Source organism: Halyomorpha halys, unplaced genomic scaffold (genome assembly GCF_000696795.3).
Source record: "Halyomorpha halys isolate HHAL.00 unplaced genomic scaffold, Hhal_1.1 Scaffold694.1, whole genome shotgun sequence".
Taxonomy (NCBI): Eukaryota; Metazoa; Arthropoda; class Insecta; order Hemiptera; family Pentatomidae; genus Halyomorpha; species Halyomorpha halys.
Genome location: NW_027111898.1, coordinates 512,719 through 532,401, shown reverse-complemented (window position 1 = coordinate 532,401; position 19,683 = coordinate 512,719). Strand labels below are relative to the sequence as shown.

At 31.7% G+C, this 19,683-nt stretch overlaps 1 protein-coding gene across 3 annotated transcripts in view; it reads left to right on the top strand.

The window, feature by feature from the left end:
* LOC106685449 (rho GTPase-activating protein 20) overlaps positions 1–18,470 on the top strand; it is a 158,830-nt gene extending 140,360 nt beyond the window's left edge. Inside the window, exons 6-12 of one of the 3 annotated variants that reach the window (XM_014428122.2) lie at positions 12,553–12,679; positions 15,434–15,702; positions 15,789–15,963; positions 16,047–16,318; positions 16,431–16,717; positions 16,864–17,051; positions 17,341–18,470. In XM_014428122.2, the coding sequence (XP_014283608.1) occupies positions 12,553–12,679; positions 15,434–15,702; positions 15,789–15,963; positions 16,047–16,318; positions 16,431–16,717; positions 16,864–17,051; positions 17,341–18,090 (2,068 nt within the window). In that variant the 3' untranslated portion in view covers positions 18,091–18,470. The remainder of the gene's footprint in view (positions 1–12,552; positions 12,680–15,433; positions 15,703–15,788; positions 15,964–16,046; positions 16,319–16,430; positions 16,718–16,863; positions 17,052–17,340) is intronic. The other 2 variants (XM_014428123.3, XM_067049811.1) reach the window with 2 other exon arrangements.
* Positions 18,471–19,683: the final 1,213 nt, after the last annotated feature.

Sequence of the window (19,683 nt, the reverse complement as noted above, 5' to 3'; positions counted from 1 at the left end):
GGAGGCAAACCGGTAGCTAATAGCGTATTCTACCTTCCTCACCGGTATGTTTATTATTTAGAAATTTTTATTTTAATATTAGATCTGTGTTATGTTTTCAAACTAGTTGCTGGTTTAGGAATCATGCCTAGTCCTAAACTTGTTTTTAATATGAATTATCTTATCATAAATCTATTTCTGAGGTGTAGATAGTTGACCGTAGATAACTGATTGGAGAAGATGGACGGGGGGGGGGGGAGGTGCGGTCAGCAAAGAACAACATAAACAAAAAATATTTATTTAAGCCGACGTTTTGACCTGAGTTTCAGATCTTCATCAAGGCTATAGAATAAAAGAGATAACAGCAACATTTAGAGAAACATAAAATTTAAAAGAAATAATATACAAACAAGTTTAGAATCATACAAAATATTGAATTGAATCATAAATAATAAAAAAATGATAATTGAATTATAAAAAATAATTGATTGATAATCATGGAATTAGAACGTAGCTAATTAAAAACAGTGAAAGATGAAATATAATATTATGTAGGTGAGAAGATATATACACATAAGATATGTAAGTAGTGATATTTTTTGTTTATTTATGTTGTTCTTTGCTGACCGCACCCCCCGACTATCTTCTCCAATCACAAATCTATTTCTATATTTTCATACTGTTCAACCACCTCTCCCGGTTAACCAGCATAAAAATTAAAATAACTGATTTTTGACTGCTATTAAAAATTCGATTCAGTTCGTTTTGCCCTTGCTTAAGACATTTAAATTCGTTCGTTTAAATTTAAATTAATTTAAATTGGTACTATGGATTTAACTTCATACTTTTCAACCTATTTATTTATTAACTTTCCTATTGCATTATAATTTTTATCTAATATATTTTTAATTGGAGTCTAATTATCGATTATTTTTTTTATGCGCTCCGGACTAACCGGGGATGTTTCAGACTCGACTTAGGGACGGATAATCGGAATTCACTATAATTTAATTATTTTTCCAGTATTTTTTTATGTTTTTTCGCATCCTTTCCAAAGAGTCTTTGACATCTAATAATATTTAGACTCTGTTATAATAACCAATATTTAATTAAATCGTTTATATCATTTCTTATGAATTTATTTATTTATTTTTATTGTTTCTATTTACTTATTTTAGTTTATTTTTTATTTATTTATTAATATCGTATGAATGGTTACACACACGATTAGTATCTGATGCTTTTAAATGTGACAGAATGTCAATGACACAATACATCTCCCCCCCTTAAAGTTCAGACTCATCTACCTTTACCTCAGTATAGAATTATTACGGAAATAAAATTAACAGTTTAATTTACTACGACACAAGTGAGTCGGTTATGTTAAATCCAAAATAATCCTTGACTCAACTGTCTGTTATGTATGAAAGGCATTTACTGATTAATACCTATGACTCTGATTCTAATTCACAATATTTTTAAACAATTAGTCAAAATTATTACTACGAAAAATATGATCACATTCATAAAACTTATAGTGGAATAATTAATAGAAAACTTATGAAATAAAATAATAAAAAATAAAAGACATTAAATCTTTTACCAATCTTTTTATTTTTATTAATTTTAGTGAAGTTTATTACATCTGCCATATTAATATTTGTAAAATATATTTATAGCATATTTCAAGTATTTTTCATTATTTCCGAGTACAAACTTGTTTCAAGTATTACTGATTGAAGATAACAAATAAAAAAAGCTGGCAGTGATTGTTGAGTAAACCAAAACATTAATTGAATTATATAATTGAGTTTTATACATTAATTACTTCACAAATGTTTATTTTTAAATGTCTCAAATGGCAATATTTAAATTAATTATAAATAATTAGTTAACAATGATGAAATAATATGAATAAAACAACTCTTCGATGAGGCTATTTTATTAATCGTCGGTTTATCTCCGATTAAAAAAGATTATGGATAAAACTAAATTTTTAACTAAAGCTTTTTTCTTTTAAAATTTTTTCTCATCCGTTGACGATAAAAGGTTTTCATTATATCCCCACTGTAATTTTCCTATTATTTCCCGAAGCCTATTTCTCAAGAATGATTGAAGGATATAAAAAACGAGTGAGTTAATGAACAAACGAATGTAAGGTTAATGCTCTCCAGAGGTTGAGGATTTACCGCCCAACCAATTGCGTTATATTCCGTTATATTTTTTAAGAAAACGGTAATTAAATAAATTAAAAAGGTGTTTTAGAGAAATGAGAAATAATAACAATTTAAAATTAAAAGAACAATTAAGTCGGCCTACATCTTGGGCTTAAGACTACATTTTCTTTTACCCATTTTAGTCTCTGCGAAGTTATCAATTCAACCATGTTTAAGAGTTAAGAAAAACCTCTCCTCTTCTCCCAATAATATAACTATAATTACAGACTCATTAAGCTCGTTAAAAGGTTTAGATTGTATGTATCCAGAGCAACCGAAAATTTCCTACATCCATTTTTACTTAAACGTAGAGTGTTCCTCTATCTATAAACCATCAAATTCCTCCAGAATCCAATCCTTACAGTCCAAAATTCTTTGTAAAATCCTTAATGCTCCTTACTTTGTCACAAGTCAAGTCATCCATCAGGACCTCAATGTTATTAAATTAAATCAAACAAATGTAAAAAAAATCAAATAAGGTATAAATGATGTTAATAACCAATAATGTTTTACGCCACTAAACAAACACAAACAACCCTCTCTCGCGTTGTGTAGGTGGTTTTTATTAAACCTTAAAATTTTGTCATACCATCCTATCGTAACCGTACACCTGTGGAATTCTCGTGTTTTCCTGTTTGCAGGTCGAATTATCAGGCATACAGAGACAAAAACTCCACCCACACCTCCTGAAAGAACACGGGTAAGGATAGGACAATCTGGATATTCCTCGAACGGTACAAAGGGGAATTTGTCCAAGAAATCTACCCTGAATACTAAATGAAGTGGACGATGGGAGAGTAGGTTTATGAGTCTTCTGGAGGCTGGGGTGGGTCGGCATATTTTATTAAGATGGAAATTCAAATGCTGGCTTGAATATCTGTTAAAGAGCCTACAATAGCGTATAGATTAAATTTAAACACGCCCTGATCCTATCTCAGTTGTTGTGGGACTGATTTATCATAGAATATTTTAAATTGTCTAACAAGTGCTTTGTGGCAGGCGACACGATATATAAATGGGAACAGAACGTGCTATGAGAGTAAATTTTTAATTTTAGCCCGTTATCATTTTGCTCTGTACTCTATAAATACCTAATTTATCTAATGATTTCTGAAAATAGAGTATAAAGAAATACACTATTTTTAGTTAGGACAAAAATAATTACAAATAAAGGATATTATAGTTTTAATAAAACACTTATTAAAAATCTTCACAAAACTCAAGTCTTTTGGTTGGATTATATATTCATTAGATTTACACTGCTATGCTTTGAATTCTTCAAATAACCTGAAAATCTGGAATAAATATTCCAAAAATCTATTGAATTTTTAAATAATATATATTTGATCTATTTTTTTAGATAATTTCTTATTACTACTCATTTTAAGGAACAGAATCCGAAAAAGTTGGGATTCAATGTGGGCTGCCGTACCACTCACCAATAAATTGAGAAATGTAAAATAAAAATACACAAAAGTGGACAAGTGCCATAAGGGGAAACAGAAGATAAGAAGTGGTTGTTGCAAGAGTAAGAATAGGACATTCCAAATTAACACACCTCCTCTTAATCACAAAAGAGGACCAGCCTAGATGCCAAACCTGTCATTCCCCATTATCAATAAAGCATACAATTGAAGAATGCCCATCATTTCGTCAAGCCTTCGAAAATAATAAAATTTCACGTACAAGAGAATTGGCCCTTAAAGACTCAGCAGAATCCATAGACAAAATAATAAAATTTCTGAAAGAAACTCAAATTTATACTAAAATATAATCCACCAATACCGACCAGTGTAAAAAAAGGAAATAGTCTACATTCAACCATCAAATGTCAAAGACAAGAAGATAGATGAAGTAAAAAGGGTGTAATAACCTAGATGTTGATCGATCTGAATAAAAATCTAATCTAATCTAATCTAATCTACTCATGAAGGTTCTTGATTGTAAAAATGTCAACAATTATTTAAGCTTTTTTTCCCTTAAATTCTTAATGAGTAATGACCTTAGGAATAATAGTTAAATTTAAGTTTATATTAAAATTAAAAGAATTAGTAAAAGAAAGAGGACTTTTTTTTTCTATAAACATTCAAAACAGTGAATTTATGTACTGAAGTATTTTCAAATTATAAAAAAAATATATAAACGTTTCTGAAACATCTATGAATTTTGAGGATAGAAGGCACTCTTTAGTGTTTATTATTTTTTCTGAAATGTAAAAAAAAGAAATATTAATTTAAAAAAATATATATAGTGTAGAAAGAAAACAAAGGAACAAAAATTATATATTATTATGCATTAAAACTTAACTCGACTATGCCTGTATATTATAAAATTTACAAAATTATCTGAATAGATTTAAGTATACTGTGTATTTAGCAAACCCATGCGGTTGGGCAGAACAACTTTTTTTTAATAATAAAGTTTTTCTCTATTCAAAATTTACTTTCACCATTTTTTAAAAATTATATTAAATCATTTGATGATATGTTCCTACTTTTATTAAAAATTTCGATTTTTATGATAAATGGATCTATTTAAAAAAAACGTGCCTATGCTGAAATATATATTTCAAGAAACAACAAAAATCCTGGTATGAAAGGTCTATTTCAAAGATGAACTTGAGACTTTACTGCATACAGGAATTCGTTAATTGTGGAAATATCTTTAATTTTCGACCAAATTTCTCAACATATTAAAACATTCTAAATTTTCGCATTTTTTTAGATTTGAACTTTTACTTTACCTATTGTAGATACAGAAACTTGATAACTATAATTTTCTGTCCACACCATTTTTCATTCCATTTGCTCAATTCAATAAATTCCCAACTTTCCCTGACCGCCTGTATTTTCCCATTCCTCATATTACACCTGTGCACATTAAATCATATACTCAGTAAATGTATTTCAGTAGTATAAGAAACTTTAAGTAGGTTTTTGCTAGCAGGTAATTCCTACCTCTGCACCCTTACACTATACCCAGCTTATTAAGGGACACTAAGGGTGTGCCTTGGTCAACCAGGCTGTGGCCTCAACATTTTCTTCCATAATTTCTATAAAATTCTAATTTCTTAACCTCATAGGTATTATTAGTATGGGTTTTATATATAATTAACTCTTTCAGCAAATATTTTTCAGTTTGAAGTAGATTCTGTACTCAAATTTTTTCCTACCCATCCCTCGGTGAGGTGGAAGGAGTCAATAAAAAACTACAGGAAAATGTGTTCAACATTTATTTGTTTAACGGTTTTTGCTTTTCCATTTTGTTGGTCATTTAACTCTAAATTAATTGGCAACATATAGTGATTAATGTAGTAATTAGAATGACACTAGTCATAAATATCTGTCAATTCATGAATCAGTTCTCCTATTAGGAAATTATGTATATATTTCAAGATATGTTTTTTTTTTCTCTAACATCAAAAATAAGTACATTAAGATTATTTTATGTTTGAAAGATGCAGTTATCATCCATAAATAGTATATACATTGCAATAATTATCTCTTCCTTCTGATATGAAGAGATGTCCGATATCTTAATGCCTTTCGATACATATTTATAATCATTTAGAATCCGCATTCCCCAAATATCGCGCTTGTTATCGAAGGCTGAGTTGATCCCTGCGACCCCGAAATTGTGAAACGATTCTTTTAAATTGGCCGAACGGCGGTTGATCGAATTCCGCGGAGACGCCATTGAGATGTTATGTTATCGACGGCACAGCTGTCGGCGACTCTATTAGATTATTTTCCGATAAGGGGGTATCGTTCAGTCGGTTGTGGTATTCGGTAGGCTACGGGAAGGCGAGACGTCTCAATTAGCTAATCTTGTGAGCGCATCCATTCGGCGTGCTCTACGGCGCCGAGTACTCCCTTGAAGGATATTCCCAGAAGGGGTTGGAAGGGCGTGGAGGGGGGTTACCCGGCCCTACAGGGCCTCAGCGCAGGTAGTCTCTGGCGGAGGTTGGTGCTGTGAGAGTGTTTAGTGAAGTGGTCAGCATGTGCACCGTGGAGCCGTGTATCGGCTGCTGGAACTGGAACTCCAAGAAGAGCAAGAACGTTATTAATTCTTTGTAAGTGTTCTAATTAATCTCTTAACTCCTCCTCTGGGGAGTGACTCCAACATAATTATATTTCACCGCACTAAACTATTATTTTTGTCTAATCTGTAACTATAAAACATTAAAGTATCATTAGGGACTATTATAGGTTTATTTAGCACTGAAAAGTAATCTCCGGACATCATAAAACAAAGTTTCATTGAAATGATGTCTGTATTTTCATATCTTTACATATTACCTCAAATATCTCATATTAATGTCTTCTTCCCCCCCCCTTTTTTCAAGACATTTTTTTTCCATTACCATGCACTTCTATCTTAAGTACCCGCAATACTAAATGCAATACGTAATATATGAATAATGAGATATACTTCCCTATTAATAATTAATTCAAACAGACGTTCTCTTCTTAAGACTTAAATGAAAGCTCGTTTTCACTTATTTAGAAAAAAAGAGTACATTTCTAACCCCTCTTTTAAAATTATATATCATTAAAATACTATTCAATAATGTTATTTACATGTATTCATATCATATATTAATAGTTATTCAATCCCCACAATCTATAATTACTAAATATAATCCATTGAAGAGAACATAAATATACAAATAACGTCAATAACAATGATATGAATGGTTGTTAGTTTTATCCTTAATACTATATTTTGGGATTTTGATCATAACATTGTATCTGTTTTCACTATCGCCGCTGCGAGATAGTGCGAGATGATAATGTAAAAACAATCATAGCTATTGTTCTGCATTTAATCTCTCTGTGATTTAAACTGTTGATTAAAATGAGTATTTTTTAATCCTAATGATGTCTATAGTTATGTGAAATCGTTATTTACTTTTTTTTTAAATTTTCTTAATTAATAATGTCTTGTATAAAAAAAAGTAGTTATTTCATCTAAAAATAAATCTTATCGCAGCTTCTGTATTTTATCTTGTAATTCATAATTTTCTTGTGTCCTTTGATTCATATAAATGCAAATTTGTACTAATTTTCTTTAGCTGTCCTTAAGTATTTATTTTTTAATATATGATTAATGATCTCATTTAGCTTACATATATAGTAGTATAAATATATACATAGTACTATACTAAATCCTGATATATTATATCCAATAACATAATAGCTTAACATGTAACAAAGAAACATACATATAATTGAACAAATATAACAGCTTTTGTATCATTACAATGGTTTATTCGTAATGTGGTGATGCCTTCAGATACAAATCTAGATTATTTTGATTATTATAAAGGCAGTAAATAAAATCAATTGTTCTTATCAATATTATAAAATCAACTTTTTGTTTATAAATTAGGTAGTTTTTTTTTTCGAATCTATTTATTTAGTCAGGCTTATTATATTCAAACAAAATTATACATATAATATATTTGTTGAGTTATAAAAGGTATAATATATAACTTACGACTTATATTATATGTCATATTTATCCTTAATAATATTAAAATTAATATTTTATTTTTAACGAAAAATGCTTTTATACAATCTCATTTCTGTCCTCCCAATTAAGTGACCATGTAATACGATAATGCTAATGACGTAGATGGATCACATTCTATTAAAAAAACGTCGTACGTACATTGTCCGTAGGTCATTAAATCCCTAAAAGGAAATTTTGAGCTGTAAAGTATTCATACCTCGGACACCTGTTGGGGTAATTTCAGGTACTGGAGACCTGCCGTTGGGTTCTTCAAACTCTATTCAAATATTGGGGTTGAGAGTATCTCTTGATCCTCTTTGTTGTCTTTACGCCTCTTCCCTTTCTGTGCTTGCTCCTGGAAGTGAAAAAAGCGCCACTTTGAGAAGTGGATGGAGTCTTTGGCGGTACGAACGCAACCCTTGTTCGCCTAGGCAACCCGCCTAATTGCGATGGCATTCAGTGGTTTTTGACATAATAAGTGGCATAGAAAAAAAAAAGTGTGCTAGGAATAGCCCAATTAAGGCACACTTCGTCCCCACTATCTTCCATCGAAGATTAAGTTTCTATTACGTATTCTGTTAATTACGCCATTAGTAAAATGTCCATTCCTGAGAATTGGAGTGGTTCGTTCCATTCTCGTACTGTTTATCATCGACACCTGTATCTATGTCTAAAATTGGACGGTTGAGTCATTGTTACAGTAACTTCTCTTCTGCCCTTTCCTCGAGATATCGGGGCTTCTTGTTCCTACAAGCTGAAGAATCCTCTCAGCATCGCTATGTAAAGTAGCCTTCATCTGTAGTCGAGTGGTAGAACGCATCAAGGTCTTGTGTGATTTATTCAACCCTTGTTTATCGCACGAGTGAGATGTTTATCATCTCGCTGAAGTTTTGCAACGTTGTTCTTGCAATATAAATAAGTTTTATTTCTTCCTTTAAAAATGGATATGATAAATTATAAAAATTTACATTCATCTTAGTTTATCAACTTTTTTATTTCTATCGATATGACGTCCATATTTTCATTACTTTGTATTAGATTTATCAACTTTATTTTATAAAGTTTCTTAAGAATTTATATTGATGTTGTGACAAGAAACTATTGTTTGAATATGAAAAATAAATATTATTTAAGCAAATGTTGACAAAGATGCAAAAATTCCTGTCAAAATTGAAAAACGAAGTTAAAGTTACACCTTTGTTTAATAATCAGCGACTAATTAAGTATTTACTAATTAAGAGTAAAGAGGAAAAACAAATTGCTAATTTAAAATCTTTAAATTCCAAGAATTTCGTCTTCGTGTTGATATAATAAATTTTTCCTAAAAAATTAATTAAAAATTTCTTTTCAAAAAATTAAAGTTTTTTTTCCGTTATTCTCTTCTTTATTTTTAATAATATATAAGGTCATTGTTTTATTGACACTGTTGTGTTATTAATTGATTGACTTTGTTATATTAAACTTGAAAAAGATCTATGTCACAATAAATAAATACTAATAATGTAAGTTTCGTATGAATCGATTCATTAGATCCACTATTCCTACTTGTGAGGTAGTCGTAATTTATTTTAAAAAATTTAAACAATTAAAATTCCTCATTTTAAAAGTAAGTCTTTAACAAGAGCGAAACGTGACTTGTTATTCAATTAACTGCGTTATCCTTTTGATGTCAACTCCTTTTAATTTACCCATTATATAACAATTTAACTCGAAAACAATTAATTAACTTCTCCATCGCAGGTTGTGTAATGATTTAAAGCATGAATTGTCTATAAAATATTCGCTCATTCTTCCTTGAATATGGAATACGCATTTTGTATATTATTTTTTCTAATTAGATTTAGTTTCTAATTATTAATTAATTACAAACATCTGACTAGTATTATAGTCCAAGACTGAACAAATAACTATGGCAACTGTTAATAATAACTTTTAATGTGGCTATTTCTGTTCTTAAAGTAGAGAAAGCAGAGAATGTCAACCGAATTCCTAATTTTGGAACTGTTTAATAATAGGTCCTTTTATAGTTCAAAATTTTACAGAAATTTCTAAAGAAATCGAATTATTTTGCTTGAGTATATATGTCACTAATTTTATATATATATACATAAATAACGTTCCAATATTATTTTAATCCGCTTGTTCAGAAAACTTATTAAGTATTGTTAATATTTATAGTGTTTACATCTCCTTATTCACCAAAATTCATTTGAAGACTTTTTTAATTTATATTTTACTATATCCTGATCTATTACTTATTAAAACTATGCATAAAAATGTTGCAAGTATTCTCTGATATTATTAATAAAATACAGAAATATTAACATAATTAAAATAAGATGAATACTGAGGTTTCTCGTTCGATTTTATTTTCGAAACGCTCCCCAGGAAAAATTTACTTGTTTTGAGTTTGTACACTTTTGTTCGAAATGGGCGTATGGACATGTGGAGAGGTGTTTGCTAAAAATGGCATATTTATGGAGGCCACATGTTTTACATTTATTTTTTAAATTATTTACGACTTAATTTCATTTACTACCTGAATAATTTAGAAAGGATGGGAAAATTAGTAAAAGTCAGTAAATTATGGAAATATAGGAAATATATTGAGTTTTTCACACGTTCTAGAACGGTCTGAAAGTGAAATGGTTCTTCCAAGAACACTTATATTTTTCAGTGCATGTAAAAGGGAGTTCTACCCAGGGAGTTTAAAGTGGTGTATGTCAAATATTCAAAAATTTTTAATACTAGTAAAACACGACTATTTTACCCATTTTATGACATATACTACTTTTCCTGCCATTTCTGGATTAGCATTAATTAAATTTTTATTTTTAAGAATCGAACAGTTAGAATAGTCATTAATGACATAGTAATTTAATGATTTGTATGATAGTTTTTTGTTGTATTTTCCCCGAAAATAATAAACTGTTGGACTGTCTCAAACTGATGACTTCAAGTTGGGACCATTTTGTATCCGTTTCGTAACGCTGAAACCAGCTTTTGTGGTTAGTTTGGATATCTGATATTGTGTTCAAGACTTGACTGATTGACAAATATTTATTTTAATGATATAATTTAATCACTTGACATCTGTTTATAAATAAAGATAAGGAAAAAATATTTTTAAAACCTTGACGGTGCAGCTCAAGACTTTTTTCTATCATCTACCATTATATTTATCAACTCAAAATTTGTTTAGTTGTTAAGTGCATTTTCATAAATTTTCTACTTAATAAATTTCTAATACTCTTTATGAAGGGTTGCTACCTCCCTTTTACATCGGAAGCTCAGCTAGGGTTTTGAAAAACGGGTTTTCGAGCAATCTTGTAGTAATATAAAATGTATACTGTGTTTATTACTTACATAAAATTATTTACTGGTTGGATTTTTGATTATTGTCTGAGTTGATATTGAAAGTTTTGTTGATTAGTTTGATATGGTTTGAATTCAAATGACTTAGATGTTTGTTTGTGATATTGTTGATTAGTGTTTTTGTATTTGTTCTTGTTATATAATTGTTCTATTAAAAATGATCATTTTAAGTTGATAGTTGGTCTGATTTGGTTGATTCATTGGATTGAAAGACTGTGTGGTTAGTTAGTTGTGTGTATATTCGGTGTATGATCTCCTTTTCTACGTACGAGATCGTCGAAAATAACTAGATATTACTTAGTCTGTCTGATTCCAGTGTGGCAAATATTAAATGTTTCACTGATTCTAATCTGTTTAAGATTTCAATAGTTTCTTTTATATGAGGTTTTGAAGAGCACGTTTCGGCCTTAAGCGATTCAAATGATCTACTATCTGCAAAATTTGTTTAATAGTTCCATAATTGAATCAATTTCCTGAGTTAAAATTAGTAATGGGGTTGATCCTATAAGTTAACATTTAATTTTATTTTCGTTTCATCCTTCTGGAATTGTGCATTGTTCCTTGACAGTTCACATCAGTACTGGTCACTAGATAGTCTCCTAAGTACTCTCGTTATAAAACTTGGAGAACTCTGACTAATTCTTCAAAGCCACAGGAGCTAATGGTGGAGGTGCCATGATGCCCCGACGGCTAGACTCACGAACCTACCTGACCGTCTCTGCTTCATAAAGACTGCCCATGGTGGACTTTTTTCACGGCCTTGAAATGGAGTTTATGGTACAATGAAAACACGCAAAAAATAATAGTTATAAAAACCCGCAATTTCCATTATAATCGCACGATTCAAAATATTCGATAAATAAGTATTTATGTATTCCCTCTTACAAGCACACTCTAGACATAATACATCTTACAAACAATGCTCAAGCACTCAAACAATACCCGACTAATTTGTTACTGATAATGGCCCTGAAAGATTTATAACACATCTGTTTGCACATTGTTTGTCCTGAAGGGCCAAAATTAGCCCTCTCCGCCATCTCCTACGTGCCCTCGGTCACGTATGCAAAAACTTGAGGACGTTTCAAGTTACAGGGCCTGGAACCTGCCACTCATGGCTTCGATTTGACACTTCTAAGAGTTTCTCTCAAAGTCGATTCGTTGCATCTTTCTGTTTTGACATTTGTTCTTACAGATTTTACGGTTTCCTTTGAAATAGTATTGAACATATGTGAACCATGGTCTTCATGCGGCTCAGAACTTCTGAAGCCATAAAGGAATAAACCGATATCTTGATTAATTTATGAATAAAGTCTCTGTTTAAAAGGAACAGTTGTATCTTGAGTATCTGGGATTCCTATCTGAACTGGAGATATATTTGTTTCGCCCTTCCACTTGTTTCTGTCTCTCCTCCACTAAATTCTTTGATTTATAAACCTGTTTTTGATATATGTTGTTTTTGTTGCAGTACTCAGGCTGCCAGAGACCTCTGGTTGACCAAGCTCAACGAGGTGGTTAATGTCGAGAAGGCCAAAGAACCAGCTAATACCAACATCCAGGTCACCTTCTATGACCAGGTCACGAACATTGAATACGTAAGTATCAAATCACCTTCACACATCGTACTATTCAATCCCATTACCCTAAATATCTTTAATATACTCCCACAGTACACGGGTCTCTTCCTATCTCTATCTACTTTCGTTTCCATAAAACTACTCTACTCCATGAATCATTCAATTGAAACATTTTAAGAACATCATTTCCAAGATCACTTTTAATCTCCTCTATCCCAATCTTCCGACCATTTCCTTATTCCATGATTCCATGTAAATATTTGTATGGATAATTATCGTTATTATTATTTTTAACAAGTAAAATTTTGCTTTTATTTATTGTCTTATATAGTTGAAGCCTATTGTTGTATATTTCATTGCATCGATGTCTCATAATATATGAAGACTTTGGTCCAAGACAAAAGAAAACTAACCAAGTCCTACTTCTTTTGTAGATCCTAAAGCAATCTGTGACAATTGCATCGAAATCTCTCCTACATTTTTTTTTTTTCATTCGAGCAATAACTGATCACTGATTTTAGGAACTAGATATAATCGAATAGATGTAGCTTCAACAGTATACTGATCATTAATACTTCAAGAAATCTTTTAGGTGAAAGTTAAATTTACAATATGACCACTACATCAAAGAGTAAGGCATTCCATATTTGATCAAGACATATAATCGAAATGGGAGTAAAATTAGGTTCTTTTTGTAATTTAGATGACATAAACGTTCATCTTTGACAACAGGCAATCTACATAGTTTTCATTATGTAATATAGCGAATGTACAATAATTTACTACACGTTTCATTGAAGTATATGAAGTGATGGTCAGTGTTTTGTGCTAAATTGGCCAGTATTTCGACTTCAATATTTCGATTTGAAATATTATAATTAATATTCTATCAAAATATACTACTATCACTCATTTTTTTTTTCGTTTTTAATATCACTATAGTGATAGATTGGGTATTTAACCTTCACCCCGAATGGGATTCTCGTCATCAAACATTCCTAGTTATCCTAGATTACCGAGATAAGCTCTCAAGTCATTAAGGCCGTAACAATATAAGCTCTCGGCCTAATAAATCCCCTCCAGGATATAGCGCTCCAGTTATATTATACCCAGCGGAAGACAATGGCCAGCTGGTCCTGGAGATGGAGATAAGGTATGGCATCTTCTGGTAGCTGGGCGTGGCGCGGCGATCCTCCTAGTGATAGTGGTTGTCTTTTGGCCTCTTTTTCTAAGGTCTCTTGGATGTCTCCACGTCCTGTCATTAGTAGTTCTTGTTTATGTTTAGAAAGATTTATGAATTTCCTTTTTTTTCCCCCTTCCTATCTGCAGGAATTCTTCGGACCGACTTCACTGGAAGTCTTCCGCTAAATGAATGGAAACCTTGGCATTCATTTCCTATACTTTTTTTTTTTTTAATTTATAGTTTAGTTGCCGATATGGATTCTGTACTCTTTTAAATTTAATTATAATAAATGATGGACACATTTTTTGCCATTTTTTACTTAATCAACTTTTGGTAATATCTTACTCAAAGACCATTGCCTCTTGAGAGACCAGTTTGATCTCGAATTGTAGAAAATCATGTCATCATTTACTACACACATTATTCAGTATATTTATAAATCAAATTAACTTAAATTTACGTGTGTACAAATTTGAGTGAATTCTACAGTTTTATAAGGCACTTTTCTTTTGATCAAACTTAATATTATCACTCAGTGTTTTCTCAAGATGGTAATTAATTAAAAAATATAAATTTAATTAAAGATAATGATACATTATTCTTAGAGATTCGATAAGTCTAGTAGTATACCAGCGAGATGAAATAGTTATTACCAAAAAATATTACCAAAAAATCATTTTGACGGAATCAAATTAATATCTACTATAGATATGATGACGAAAACTCTTCTTTTTCTACCAAATAAAAATAAATTTCAACTATGAGAATTATGCTCACTCAATACCACTCCTCACAAATCATCCTTTGTGACTCATCGCTAGCCCAACTGTCTTTTAATTAACCGATTGAAGCGGGCCTTGAGCGGTGGCGACCTTTCGCAGACGGTCTGTGAATCACGAATCCCTTTCCCGAAGAGATGGCAACAAATGAACTTTAACAAAGAGACTTAGACAGAAAATGTTGCCGAGGACAGTTTCCATTTCGAAAGGTAATCTTAGGGATAAGTTGGTTTTCCCCATTTTTAAAAGGCCATTGCACCAAAAATAACTTCTCTTAAGTGGTAAATTTTTTGAAGTCAGAATATTATACCTTCGTAAAGTTTTGAACAAGTTACTACTCTCTATTTCTGGGTAAACAAAGTTTGAACTATAATTGTGTCAAATTTCAATATAACTATCAGCTATAACTGATCGACCCACTTACATAGTTTTAAAATCAATCGGTGACGCTTTCTAGATCGTCGATATAATTGCTTATGTGCCGTATCAAAATGACTCACCAAATCCCTATCCAATAAATATACTAATTTTAAATAATGACATTTACATAATCTTATCAAATTCCTAAAATAAACTGGCATTCTTTATGTCCTTGCTCATTAAGAATCGTTGTATCTGTTGAAATATTTAAGAACAGAATTCATACTGATTTACAACTTGTGTGATTGAAAATTTTCTATAATGGTGATCAAACATGAGATTTATGTAAGCTGGCACAACAGTTCCTTAATTTTTTCGATACTTATGTTTTCATAAAAACTTGTATAAAATTAGCAACAACCTTGTTAAGTTTATTATTTCTTGTTGCAGTGTAAGACACTGTCAGTGTCACCTGAGGAAACAGCACGAGGAGCTGTTTGCGCAGCAGTTGCAGCTCTTGACCTGCCACGCCATGGTAATTACCAGCTATGGGCGCAGTCTGCCAGGGAGGAGGCTCCTTACCCACTGATAGGACATGAACGGCCAGCAGCCATCAAACTTTCTTGCCTCAGGGATGCCCTCTCTGCTGAAGAGGGTTTTGATCTAGACCATTGTAATAATGTTCACGATCCTCTTGCCCGATGTACCTTCATCCTCAGGTATGCAATAAATGGATCCTTAGCATGCTATCTCTTTTTCCTTCCACCCATCTATAACAGTTCTCTAATTAATTGTATTCTTACAGGAATGCCTGTAAAAGTCCTGAGCCAGGTGAAAAGAAGAGCCCAAAGAAGATGTCTGGTCGAATGAGGATAGGACAAGTGTTCAGGCGGAGTCTGTCCAAAGAAAGTCCAGGATGTCTTTTTGGTCTCCCTTTGTCGAGGATATGCCAGGGAGACTCTCTGCCCCCACCTGTTGTTGTAAGTATTTATTAAACTTTAAAGTTTTTATAGGTGTAAAAATTCCGTAACTTCTTTTTACTTATATTTTACTCTCCTTTCAGGCAATGCTACATCAGGTTGCAACAAAAGGCCCATTTACTGTTGGAATGTTTCGGAAATCAGCAAATGTAAGGATAGTCCGTGAGCTGAGATCAAAATTGGATGCTGGGCAACCAGTTGCAATGGATTCAGTCCCAGTACTAGCCGTCGGAGCCCTATTAAAGGAGTTTCTCCGCTCTTTGCCTGATCCTCTCCTCACCACTGCACTCTATCCAAAATGGAGGGCAGCTGTTGAAACACCTAACCTTCACCAGAGGCTCATCAGGATCAAAGGGTAATTAATTAATCAAAGTTTCTTGACTTTTTTTGTCCTTTTAAAATTACACACACACATACACAAAAAAAAGGAAGAAAATAATTAATTTTTATTTTATTTTGTTTTACAGAATAATTGAAGAATTACCACCTATCAACAGATTGCTTCTTCGGTATGTTGTATGCTCTCTAGTATTGATAGCCAGGAGATCTTCGACAAATTTAATGTCACCAGCAAATCTTGGTGTTTGTGTGGGTCCATCACTGTTATGGCCGCCTGCTGCTGGAGTGCCTGGAGATCTTCGAGCAGTGCCTGCATTAGTGGAAGCCCTTATCAGCCATGCGGATGTACTTTGTGGGCCCAATGTAACAACATTGCTTGGTGACCCAAGGGACAGTGGAACTGAGGAATCTGACTGTAAGTTTGCTATTTCTGTCAATTATGTTTTATTGGGTAATTGATAGTTTAATTGCATCATCTGCTGAAATACCCAAATTTTTCTTTCATATCAAAATTATAAAATGCATCTGTTCTCCTTATTTAAAACTTTTATTTGATTACAGCTTTGCGAAGAGATGACTCTTCAATTGACAGTTTAGAATGCTCACCACCGCCAAGGAAGGATAAGATCTCTCTCAGTCGTGATTCTGGACTAACAATGTCAGATTCACAACTCTATACCCCAGATGAAGAAGAATCTGGATCGACTTCTTCTAGTGGATATGATCCTGCCTTCGATCAGCATGCAAAGGTAATTGAGCTAATCTGACTTCATCTAATCCTACTAATTAAAACCAGCTATTAAGATTTTACTGGTTAAATTTTATTTTATATTTAAAATATGCCTAAATACACTAACATTTTGCAGTATAACTTTAAAGTTTTTCACCTCCTAATTCAATTTTTATTTTTTCAAAAAACTAAAAATAATAATAATAAATAAATAAAATAAAAAGATTTATTTATTCTATTTCATAAAATAACAATATGACTTTATACGTATTATTTGTATTATGCATATATCATTTTTTATTGTGCAGGTAACAGCTACTATGTCAGTACCAGGAGAATATGTACGAGTATATGGTGGATGGGAAGAAAGACTGAATCCTAATTTCCAGAGGCAGGCTTGGTTTAGGCAGAGATCGAGGCGATTGAATACTCAACAGCAGCAACCAGTGATTCACTCAGCCAGCCAGGAAAACCTTCTGAGTAGGACAGGCACTGCTCTTCAGGCACGCTCAGCCTCTCAGGAATCTATATTAGACCAAGAACCCCCTCCTGCACCTCCACGGAGAAAAGACCTCAAGTCATTCGATGAACTTTTTGACCATCATCCTCCCCTTCGTAAAGTAACTGCAGTTCATTGTGAGGTTATTTCCGAGCCTCGTCGAGCCCAGTACAGACCTGCTTACACCCCCAAACTTCCCATATCTATGAGTACAGTTGATGTCACCAAACCACCAAGACTGGATGGAGAAGATGATTCGTCGACTCTGTCAGATGACGACTGCACTCCCCACGTGTCAAGGTCCAACAGCCGTGGGAATGAAGTAAAGCTGAGGCACCTTCCTCCCGTCCATGTGGAGAGTTCCTTCCTGAGGGGGAGGCTGCGTCGGAAAGAGGATCAGCACAGAGGCTCTGCCCACCGCTCACGGTCGCTGCCCCCAGCCCCTGCCCTTCAATACGCCAACAAGAGGGCACCTATCACCTCATATTACTTAGGCGACTGTGTCCAGCCACATTACATCGTTACCAGGGCTTACCGAGATGAAGAGTCTTATGTATAGTTCGTAAAGTCCTTGTATTATCTTTCTTAAATTGCCATATGTATATAGCTATTAAAAATAAATGTGTTCTATTTGTACAAAATTTTATTCTAAGAGCCAAGAGAAATTATATATTATTTGTTTATTTTGACGAACTGTGATTCTGCTATTAAATCTTGGCCTACCTATTGTAGTATGAGACTAGACTTTTCTAGCCATTTAAAATTAATATATATATTTCGAATGTATATTGATACTAAAAATCAGTAAAATCCAGATTATATATTTTACCAATATAAAATATATTTTGTTACTGAGACTTTTATTTTATAAATATAAATTTATATAAATGAGATGTATATCTATATATTAATTAAGGATTTTTTGATTTGTAAATAGTTATAAATATGTATAATTTCAAAAAGTAAACTATAATTTCATTAAATCTATCATACATAAAAGAATTTTATTTCTTAATATAAATCCTTTCTCCCAAGCTAATTAGTTTAAAAAAATACAAGCAAATTAAGAGTTATTGCTAAAAAATTGTTATGCCATCGTTTTCAAGATCTATTTGTATACGAAAAATCCAAAAGAGAATGGAAACTACAATTATGGATTTATTAAAAGCATATTATTAGCTTATGGTTGACATTTCTCCAAAGAATTTAAAAAAAGTTTTTTGTTTCAATAAGGTTAATCATATATTCTTTCCTTAATCTCTGGGTTGCAATAATTTTTCAGTTAAATTCAGTAATTAATATTAATAATAGTTATATAAGTTAAAACCATTAAATTGGCATGACACATTCAAATTATTTTTATCCACCGTTTCTCTATTCAAATAATTATCTGGGATAAAAAATGGCAGATGAATAAAAATTATAAACTATTTTCAGATATGTAATGGGGTTATCTTTATTCGATGCATCAGATAATAGATAATTTTATCTGAAATCTGTTATCGAAGTTAAAAATGGCCTTAAGTCTGCTAGAATGGTATTCTCAGAGGAATGTTTTAGGGAAGTTACAAAACATTTTTTTATGTTATTTAGGGCACTGATTACAAATTTCAAATTTAAAATCCCATTTTTTTTTAATATTAAAAAAATCCACTTTCTAATATTTTTTTTTCTTTTTGAACTTTTAAACGATCTATTAGAACAACTCTAAATTAAATTCAGACAAGAGTAAATTTAATGATTTTTTTTTTTATTGTTTTGAAGTGTGTGCTAGTCAAACTTATAAGACTTCTTTTCATGTCCCCAAGTTTCTTATTAAAAAAAGGAAAAATTGAGATGATAAACCTCCAATTTGTGTTCAGTACCCTCAAAAGCATACTAATGCAAAATACCAAACCTTTCCATTTAATCTCATTGTTCGACTCCCTCTGCCTAGACTATTATAAAAAAAAAAGTATTTTTGAGGAAGAAAATGGCTACCTACATAAGTCTTGAGAAATGGCTCAAAAATATGGTTAGACAAAAAAAATTAACATTTTAATAAATAAATACGCACTGTCTTTACACAAGCAATAACATGAACTTTAAATTATTAAAATAATCAAATATTTTTAAAGTTATATAGTCTAATCACAGATCAAACCATTTCTGG